Genomic DNA, 11110 nt, shown 5'->3' on the forward strand with positions numbered 1-11110 from the left:
AGAAGTGATTTTGCTTTCTCCTAGATACACACATCATCTCCCTGACATGACTGCTTCAACACTAACTGCGGTTACTGAAACCACGCCTTCTTTTTTTTGTGTGAACATTTGGGCGGCATTACGCAAATATTTCCACATAGTGATGTAGACATGTGGGGGTGTGTCTGAATGAGCCTTTTTAGGGGGTCGTGGCAGAGTCTTGACTTTGATAAAGAATATCTCTTTGGATTTTAGACTTTTGCAACTTTACAGATCTTCTTCGTGCACCAAGAGCTTTTAAGATTCCAAAGAGAAAGGAAAAATTGTAATCACATCATATGACCCCTTTAATAAAAACTAAACACTATTTTTTTACGCCCTTGCAAGCACTGGAATTTCCATTAGGAGATCTATAAATCTATAAATATTTGTGCACAAATTGTACAGCTTTTTAAATAGACACTGTGTCCCAAATGACAAATTACACATTAAATGGTTATTTTGTCATCTATGTCTGACGAAATTTTTGTTTTATTTTATTTCACTTATTTGCAACATCTGGATTTGCACTTTTTGTTGGGAATTTTCAGTGTGAATATAATATTTATACTACAAAAGGGCATAGAATGGAGACATGCCAAAGACTCGTAAAACAACATAATAAACACGTATAACACAATGATAAACAAGGACAGTATGGTTTGCCAATGTTCTATTTTATAATGATCTGATATTAATGGAAAGCACTCAAGCAGCGTACTGGTTAGCCCCAGGAATCTGTCTTATTAATGTTCTATTTAGTATTTATTAATATTCACCATCCCTGTGGCCAGTTGCATGAATACTTAAGACTGTGTCTTAAGAACAAACTTCACCAACTAGAAATTGACAAGGGGTAATCATTCTTACTGTTCATATTCAGATTAGACCAATATATCCTTATGTAACTGAATTAAAAAAGTTAAGACTGGTCTTGAAGAAAGAAAAAAAAGAAAATACATTTTAAGACTTGTCTAAGTAGTCTAACCGGTCCCCAGGAAGACCCTGGTGGTAAGGCGCGGTACAGCACTCGTTCAAATTTCCCGGTTTCGTCCTCTTCCGGACCGCAGTTTCCTGCGCCTCTCCGTTTATCTGCTCTCAACTATCGGGAACGGAGGAGACCGTCGGTTCCGCTTATCAAAAATGAGTCTCCACACGTAACCGCCTCATGCTAATGCCTTCTTCTAAGTGTACACCTGGGAATTTGGACCAAAACATCTCATTGCCCCTGACAAAAGAGCGATCATAATGCCTCAGTGCGGTTGTCCGGAGCCGCTGTCAGCTGTCCAGCTCAAGCGCCTGGAGGAACACAAGTACAGCGCGGCTGGTCGCTCTCTCTTCGAGCCGCCCTGCCAGGTATACTGGAACTGGCTGGTCCAGCAGATCCCGACGTGGGTCGCGCCGAACACGCTGACCATCACTGGACTCGTGATTAACATATTAACGACGGTCATTCTCGTGTATTACAGTCCCACCGCCACGGAGGAGGTGAGTTCAGACGCGTGTGGAACTTTGAGAGACGGAGTGACGTGTTTCGTTCTATTTAAATGCCCTGCCACGTCAGTTTTAAAAATAAACAATCACATTTCGAACCTCATTGCTTTCGGTGGTGCTGAACAAAGGCTGTAAATACATTCAAGTAACGTTTCGTGGCTTCATATTTGGTCACTGTGTTTTTTCTAACGCATTGGTTTATTGATTCACGTTACGACGACAATGATGTATTATGATTTACTGTACTCAGCCGCTTTAACAGATGTATTGACTGTGCTGCTGACCTTCTCTATTTGATTCTGGGCAGTACTGTGACCCCATGTCACTGTATGTGTGTGCGTGTGCACATGCCCTGTGTCATATTTCCAGAATCACAGACTATAGTCCACTGACAAAGTCCAGATTCCTCTGTTTATTGCTATGCAGTTCTGGAGATTGTTGCTGAATGCACAATTTTAACCCACCTGTTGCCAGGCTGAAACACAGACAAAGGGGGCTTGGAGTGAACTTTGACCCAGAGACGCTTGAATTGGTCAAGCAGCCATAGTAATAATATATTTATTACAAAATGATATTATGATATTATTATAATTAAGCAATATTTGCATGAAGAGTGCTGCTGTATTGGATGACAGCACAAGGCCATAATCACAACTGTGCTGATATTCACTACTAGAGTATGGCTATGGCTGCTTTTATCACCTTTTAAAAAATTAAGAATCAAATTAGTTTTTTTAGAATTAGACACAGTTATAATTATATATATATATATATATATATATATATATATAGAGAGAGAGAGAGAGAGAGAGAGAGAGAGAGAGAGAATGGCCTTTAAAGTTGTCCAAATTAAGTTCAACTTAGCAATGCATATTACTCATCAGAAATTAGGTTTTGATATATTTATGGTATGAAATTTACAAAATATCTTCATGGAACATGACCTTTACTTAAAGGTGCACCAAGCGATTTTTGCCAGACAATGTTGATATTTGAAAGCACCAAAACAAACATGCCCATATCCCACAGGTCTTCGTCCCCTATTTTGATATCTCCACTCCACATGTACGTACACAACCCAGCCAATGACTTTCGCAGAAACAAGCAAAGATGACACACAAGCATATTCATACAAAAGCCAACACAGATAAGATTTGTGAAACAATGTATACGTCATATATAAACATAACATATTTTTCTTCAATATATACATGCATGTGTGTGTATTCATGTAAGTAATAACTGACGACGGGGCGTTGAATTATTAGAAAAATATTGCACACTTGACTGGAGGTGTAACTCCGCTTGTGTCATGGCTGCATCACCACCTCGGGTGTGCTTTATTTTTCTAAGTCAATTACTCCACTTATACTACAGTTATCACACCTCAAGACATCAATCAGATGATATATTTAAAGGGATTCATCCAGTTTTTGCACAATTGCGCTTGCTATTGTGAGTAGTGATCGACCGATATTGGTTTTTTATAACCGATACCGATACCGATTATTTGTATGTTTATGTACCCGATAACCGATATGCAGAACCGATATTTATTTACTGTTATACTTCTGTTTCTGACAATTATTACAACACAAATGAGCTGAAAAAAACATTTTATTTATAACAATCACTCCCCCCTTGCATACAAAAAAAAAAAACTTTATATTTATACACAAATAAATAGAGGGGTCTGAGTCCAAAAAATGTAAGCGCACTGTTACTAAGTGTCTTTGTTTTAAAATAAAAGCTTTGATGAGGTAAAAAAATAAAAACAGGTAAAAAAATAAAGCACTAAAATGATTCTAACATATTGGTGGGGGCGGGAGGGCTATTTAGGAGTGCATAGCTATTTACTCCCAGTTAAGCAGAACTAGGTTTTAGTGTAGAAAACAGAGTCTTTCAGCATTCTGCCCTGTAAGCCTGCTTCCTTCAAAAATGTCATGCAGTGGCCGTGCTTGAGGCTTCCTGATCATCAACCCAGTCAGGTGAACTTTGAACTTTTTTTCCCGAGACTATATAAAGTTAAACAGCACTTGTCAGTTGGCATTTTATGATCTAGATTCAATCTAACGTTAGATCATGAAATGCCAACTGACAAAGTGCTGTTTGACTATAATTTAATCAACCGCGATCGCGCATGGAGATAATAAATCATTAATTTCCACAAAGCGGTATATGTAGCCTATATTTGTATTAGCGAAATAATTGTTATGTAGTAAATGATAATATAATCTAGGGTGTTTAAACAAGATAATCTTGTCAAAAGTTTCATTCAGTGGCATTGCTTGAGGCTTCCTGATCATCAACCCAGTCAGGTGCTGAGCAATATGAACGAACTTTTTTCCCGAGACTATATAAAGTTAAACAGCACTTGTCAGTTGGCATTTTATGATCTAAATTTAATCTAACGTTAAATCATGAAATGCCAACTGACAAAGTGCTGTTTGACTATAACTTAATCAACCGCGATCGCGCATGGAGATAATAAATAATTAATTTCCACAAAGCGGTAGGCTATATTTATATGTGTATTAGCGAAATAATTGTTATGTAGTAAATGATAATATAATCTAGGGTGTTTAAACAAGATAATCTTGTCAAAAGTGTCATTCAGTCGCCGCGCTTAAGCCTCCAGATCATCCGTCAGTTGCTAAGCAATATGAACAAACTTTCTCTTCTAGACTAATGGTGAGCAAATACAACAGATAGAGAATTAAATTCAATGCTCATTTGTGCATGTCTGTTATGTTAAATAAAGTTGATTAATTAAAGCAAACCAAGTAGAACATATATTTACCTGTGCACTGAGTTGTTGTTGACTGATCTCCTCAGACACCCGGGCTGCAATGGCGGAAATGTCAAAACGGCCACAAGATGGCGCCGTAAATCGGCGAATCCGATATTACAAAACCGATACCCGATTATGGAAAAATGCTTAAATATCGGGAAAAATATCGGTAAACAGATACATCGGTCGATCACTAATTGTGAGTAGGATTATTTATTCCACATCTCATTCAATGCCTATTTGCTAGTTTTAAAACGTAATTTTAAAGCTGGTAATGGAGTCTTGAGCCGTTGATAGCATTCTAATGTAGTTATTAATGAAGTTATTATAAAGAGAGACAGAGACACAGAGAAAGCGAGAGAGAGAGAGTGCTTGTGTGAATGACCTCTGTGCGTCTCTAAACAGTGCTGTCTCCTCGCTAGTGGGAAATGTCACATGTAGCCTTTGAGTTGCTACACTAGCTATATAGGCTAACTGAAAAAAATTGTCAGGGGAGAGCTGACATCACCTTTTTGTGCAAACTGTGTGACCGTTATATTAACTATGCGAAGATCTTTAATGCGTGATTGTTATATTAACGATGTGAAGAGAGCTGCCTGGAACTACATTCGCCTGTTACCCTGAAAATAATTGCACACCTCCGAATGTTCGTCAGCCAATCAGATTCAAGCATTCAACAGCCCCGCAGTATAAATGTGCATAATAAATATACACAGTACACACACATATATTATGTAAACAAAAACTTTTATTTTGGATTAATCGTGATTAATCGTTTGACAGCACTACTGATATTTACGCGGGTCCTACCTCTTGCGTGAGCATAACCCTTTTTTTATGTTTTGTTTAACCCGATATTTTCTTCTTTTTATCGGCCAGTTCTCTCTAACTATAGTCGATCTGCTAATATCTGTCCTGTACACTCAAATTGAGTGCTCTCTTCTCTTTATACAAGACACGCCCCCTTACTGCTGAATGGCTGCAAGTGTGTTTTGGGACATGGTCCAACACTGCACTTTTAAAAAAATTGCTTAGTGCACCTTTAATATCCTAAAACGGTTTTTGGCATACACAAAAATAATTTTGAACTATAGAATGTATTGTTGGCTATTGCCACAAATATACCGTACCCTGCTACTTATGACTGCTTTTGTGCTCCAGGGTCACATTTTTTTATATAACTCCAATTGTATTCATCTGAAATACAAAGTCAAATACACCTATGACGGCTTTAGGGTGCGTAAATCATATGCTAATTTTCATTTTTGGGTGATCTATCCCCATAAAATAATAAAATAATAATAATAATAAAAAATAATTTTAATAAATGCATCCTTATTTTATCTGACAACCAATTATAGCGCATCATCTTCAGTAACTAACAGTATAATGCAAATGATAGCTTGGCATCTACTGTAGCATCAGTATGTAAATAATATAAATTCACACCAATAATGAAATGTAACTGCATAGGCTTGATATTAAATTGTGTGTTGTCTTCTCCTAACAAAAAACCTGCTACATTTAGGAATCACATTCACAGTAGAAGACTTAACAGGGACATTATTTGATACATTAAATGCCTTTTGTAGTTTTTGGAATGAAAAAAATACTGAAGTGATAGCTCAAACACACAGGGGGGTTATTCTGTTTTGTGACTGTGCAGTGAAACCAGATGGCCTGCATGTAGTTTCTCTGGGAAATCGACCTACTAGGCCACATGGACCTTTGCCCATATCAAACTATTACACACACACTCAAGCTGCCCTTATATAACAATTTATACCTTGCCTTCACATTTTAGTTTATCCACAATTACGAGTCATTTTAAAATGTCCTATTGGTTGTTCAGGGTCATATTTTAACACTTATTACATCTGTTACTCTATTACACTTCTGTTAATATACCAGTACAAGTATACAAGTCTTAAAGGTATGAAATTAATAAGTGAAAATTTGTCCTAGATAGGCAAAAAACTGAGCACTAAAACGCAACGATCTAGAGCAGGCAATTACACCAGACTCCTCAAAGGAATTAAATCATTTCACATTTGTAGCTACTGTGCATCTTCCTTCCTTTCACATCATTTGATTATTCTTACTACCTTTATTCTTACTACTTGTTACCTTTGAATAATATGTATAGCTGAAGTGCTTCTTTCAAAAATTGCCTCTCTAAAGCAGGCAAAATAGCAACGATAACCATATCTATTACAGGAAAGGAGATAAAACTGCTCATTCGTGTCCATATTTGTGAACCTTGATAAGCCATCCATATCTACAGTTAGAGGTCAAAGTTTAGTTTAAAGTTTAGTTTTCTCTCTTGGCACACAAACCAGAAACTGCGAACAAATCTCAAGAAAGAGCATTTAATATGATTTTTAAAAATGATAATGCCTCATTGACTTCGAGCCTAGTCAAACAAGAAGAACCAGGTCTTATCGAGTTAGTCTTGATCAATGTCAGTGTACTGGTCTTTATGTTTTCTTTCAAATCTAATCTTTCCAGGCTCCAGGTTGGGCCTTCTTTCTTAGCGCCTTAGGACTCTTCATCTACCAATCACTGGACGCCATTGATGGGAAGCAGGCCAGACGGACCAATAGCAGTTCAGCTCTTGGTGAGCTCTTTGACCATGGCTGTGACGCTGTTTCTACAGGTATAACCAGCTAGACAACCTTTCTCCATTTGGTTGTGAATAATATTTAATAGTGTTTCCATTAAGCACCATTAATGTTAACACGCACAGTTAGTGATCATAATAAACATCTTTTGTTTTGGCCTAGTAAACAACCACCTAGCAACACCCCACCATTCAAAATCTGTTAAGAAATCTAGTTTTTATATATTTACAATAGTCATATTTAAGTTTTAATATTGGACACTGGCTAATATTTTTTATTGATTAGAAGTTAAGCCGTTTGTTGTTTATTAACATCTGTACATATAGTATGTATTAAAACCATTCTAACTGGATTGCTCTCTTAGTGTTTGTTGCCGTGGGAACATGTATATCCTGTGGGATCGGTGCTTACCCTTACTGGATGTTTTTTTGTGGCTTCGTGGCCATGTTCATGTTCTTCTGCGCGCAGTGGCAGACATACGTTTCCGGGACACTCCGCTTCGGATTGTGAGTGCATTTAAAAAAATTAATGGCTTACTCTATTGAATTTACTGAACCTGTCTGTGTGATTTTTTTTTTTTAACTGTATTGTATTTTCGAATGTTTTCTGCAGGGTTGATGTGACAGAAGTCCAGATTGCTATTATAATCATGTATTTGATGACAGCATTTGGAGGAGTGAGTCTTTGGGAGACTAGGGTACGTCATTCACCTTCATTAGCATCGCACTAAGCCTCGGAAGAATCTTTTTCATTCACAATGTTGATAAATTCACTCCCATTATAATCACTGAAGCAGCCTACACTGGAAGAGTCCATTGTGGCCAATCACAATATATTTACTATATTAAATATATTAATAATATTAGTATAAGATATATTAAACATATCACATCTTATAATAGTAGTTTGTTTATTCATAATGATAATGATACATTTCAGCGAAGAAATCACATATTGTAATTTTTTTATATATGTTTATTCATAATACTAACATAATAATAATACACTATTTTGCATATTTTTATTAATATTTATTGAAAATAAAAAAATAATATAAAATATAGTAATAATAACTAATATTAATACATTTATGCAAATATAAATACATTTTTAGTAGTTTTTGTTTATTTGTTCATTCATAATGACAATGAAAATTATACATTTATGTGAAGATATCACTTTTAATATTTTTATTTACACAATTATTCACAAATAACATAATACATTTGGGTAAATATAACATATATTTTATTAATAGTTTTGGGTTGTTAAAAACACTCTTATGTTAAATATAATATAATAACCTCAGTTGCGGTGTGACATGCAATCAGGCGCTTCCAGTGTAAATTATTTTAAAGGATTCTACAATCTTCAAATCTTCCAAAACTGTGAATCATGTCAGAGCCCCATTTATGAATGTGTTCTTGTAGTAGACCTTCCTTCTTTTCCTGTCTGTCTCAGCTCTGAGGACAAACTGCAAAAACTGCTACTATGGCTACCAGTCACCCATACACGTGCCAAAAAAAGAAAAAAACAGATGTCAACACGCACATGAATCTTCTCTAACCTCTTCCCATTTTATAAAGCACGCTTAGAGCTTCAGCCCTGTCCCTTCCCAGCACCCCTGCTCGCATGAGACAAAAAAACAGCTACTCTCATATTAAAGACACTGATTTCTCATTCTTTCACCCAGGTCCCTGTTCTTGCTGTGAATTTGCAAACCTTTCCAATTCTCGGCATTATCGGTGGCTTTCTGTATTCAACCTATAACTACTTCTACGTCATCCTGAACGGTGGCGTGGGCAAGAACGGCTCAACCGTTGCAGTAAGTGCTTTCCAGCAATGCAGTTGTTTTTTGTTCCTCAAAAGCATGGATTCCTATTGCTATCACGTTTTTGGCTTGTGATAACTCAGCTACCAGATTTACTGTAAGGCAAAGTTAAAAAAGTGACATCTTTAGGGTGATAGAGTAACATGTCTTCCTCAGGACACCAGTGTATTGTCTCCTGGTCTACACATCGGCCTTATCCTCTCTCTGGCCTTCATCATCTTTAAAAAGTCCTCCAGTCAGGTTTTCGAGCACCATCCTTGCCTTTACATCCTTACATTTGGCTTGGTGATCGCCAAGATCTCGAATAAGCTGGTGGTGAGTGCTGCTGATGCCTATATAAGTCCAAATTTGGCCCTTGCAATCATGACCTTCACCATTTACATAAACAGTTAGCCAAAATGCATCAGGTATGCTTTCTTCTACAGGTGGCCCACATGACCAAGAGTGAGCTTCATCTTCCTGACACAGCCTTCATTGGTCCTGGACTGCTCTTTTTGAATCAGTATTTCAACAGCTACATTGATGAACACATCGTGCTTTGGATCGCCATGGTGAGCCAAGCCACTGCGTTTTAATGCATATCGTTAAATGTTTTCCGAGTCAAAACTAAACATGTCTCTTCTCCAACCCCTCGTTTAGGTGCTGTCCCTGGTGGATCTGACGCGTTACTGCACAGGCCTGTGCCTGCAAATCGCCTCCCACCTGCGAATCCGGGTTTTCAGTATCACCCCACAGGGCCACACACATAGAGACTGACAATTTGCCCGGCGGGAGGAGGAAGCGGGGTCGAAGGATGAAGACATTGTCCCGCTTCTCAAACTAGAGCAGGAGAGCCCCACCAACCAAAACCACAATGGCCTTGACAGTGTGACCATCACAGACTAACAGAACTGAACGTTTTGCCAGGTTTGACCAGACCATCTCGTATCGTTTTCTAACCACACTGCTGTACACTAGAATACATCACTGGATGAAAGGAAAGAGTTTAGACAATGTAAAAAAATGTGGCCTTGGGAGTCAGAGGGCAGCCCTTGACCTGACATGGTTCATTCTGTGCAGGAACACTTTAGAAATAGTTTAAAGGAGAAAAAAAAAAGGATAAAAGGAGGAAAATCAGTGGGAAATCAAACGCTAAGTTTGAATCAGTCAAAAACTTTTGCGTAGAATAATTTCCTTAATTTGGTCAAAGATAGAGAATCAAAGAATAACGGAGGGAACATGTTTGTTTCACAACAGTATTTATCACAGTAGATAAGTGCTTTGTTTTTTTGGGGGGGTTGATCGTGTTTGTCAATTTTTTACAAAAAAAGGGAAGCTACAACTGCAGTTTGGGCATCCAAGTCCATTTCCAAGCCCATCCAATTGTAATATCTTTTATTTCATTTAGGCCCAATTTTATGTCGGATCTTGATACATAAAAAAACAAAAGCAAGTATTACAAACATATTTCTCGGCCTGATATAGTAGTCAAACTGCCAAAAATAGTTTACACCACAGAACCTTTTAATACAGTTCAGAATTTTTAATGTTGATAAAAAAAGCAGCTATTTGTAGATCATGTGACACTTAATAGAAGAAAAGAAAACGGCCCAAACAGCCATTGTAGCTTTACGTCAACCTTTTGTGATTGTCCAGTGATTACAGTGTATTTGTTTTAATAATCCGACTCAATTTAGTGTGGAATTAAGTCATGCCTGTTTAAAACAAAAAAAGTAATTGAAAAAACTTAATTGTCAAGGATTGTGGCTGTGTGCTTAAAACAGACTCATCTCTCCACCCCTCCCTAGTCACCCAATCCCAGTTTGCTCAGACTTCCTGATTGTATGTTGCACTTCCGAGAGCTTCAACTGAGCACAAACAGAGTTATTGGGCATTGCCTTTAGCTCTGTTTTGAGGGATTTTGGGGGGTGTTGAGCTGTGCCTGTTTTATGATGCACTCTCTGCCTGCTTAGAATCATCTCCTCCCAAAGGGCTAATAAAAACAATAAATGTTTTGTGATTTGAATAGAGCACTGTCTAACGTCCATTTCTTACGTGTTTTGGGGTCTTCATACTATATTAGCTATATTTCCTCCTTCTGGAAGCAAGATTCAATGACACAAGAGAGTGTTCCTGTAGCTCAACTGGTAGCAAGCTAGCACAAGGTTGGGGGTTCGATTCCCTGGGAACACATGATAGGTAAAAAAATTCATAGGCTGAATGCACTGTAAGTCGCTTTGGATAAAAGCGTCTGCAAAATGCACACATTTTTAATTTAATTTTTAAATGTAATTTAATTTTATTTAAATTTAAGAGAGGAAAGAATGTGACTCAAGAAAAGTTAGATTTGGCTAACCAATAAATATGAACCCAGTC

At 37.3% G+C, this 11110-nt stretch overlaps 1 protein-coding gene across 1 annotated transcript; it reads left to right on the forward strand.

Moving 5' to 3' along the window:
• Nucleotides 1–1087: 1087 nt before the first annotated feature.
• On the forward strand, nucleotides 1088–10764 carry chpt1 (choline phosphotransferase 1). Its single transcript, XM_052554833.1, has 8 exons — nucleotides 1088–1506; nucleotides 6812–6959; nucleotides 7289–7430; nucleotides 7537–7621; nucleotides 8618–8749; nucleotides 8912–9070; nucleotides 9181–9306; nucleotides 9395–10764. Exons 1-8 carry the CDS (start codon nucleotides 1267–1269, stop codon nucleotides 9509–9511), a joined length of 1149 nt encoding a protein of 382 aa, XP_052410793.1. The 5' UTR covers nucleotides 1088–1266; the 3' UTR covers nucleotides 9512–10764.
• The last annotated feature ends 346 nt before the right edge of the window (nucleotides 10765–11110 follow it).

Source organism: Carassius gibelio, chromosome B4 (genome assembly GCF_023724105.1).
Source record: "Carassius gibelio isolate Cgi1373 ecotype wild population from Czech Republic chromosome B4, carGib1.2-hapl.c, whole genome shotgun sequence".
In the NCBI taxonomy this organism is placed as follows: domain Eukaryota; kingdom Metazoa; phylum Chordata; class Actinopteri; order Cypriniformes; family Cyprinidae; genus Carassius; species Carassius gibelio.

Coding starts and splice junctions, on each gene's coding strand:
- chpt1 (XM_052554833.1), top strand. CDS start 1,267: ATGCCTCAGTGCGGTTGTCCGGAGCCGCTGTCAGCTGTCCAGCTCAAG. Junction 9,071..9,180: donor AGATCTCGAATAAGCTGGTG/GTGAGTGCTGCT, acceptor TTTCTTCTACAG/GTGGCCCACATGACCAAGAG. Junction 9,307..9,394: donor TCGTGCTTTGGATCGCCATG/GTGAGCCAAGCC, acceptor CCCCTCGTTTAG/GTGCTGTCCCTGGTGGATCT.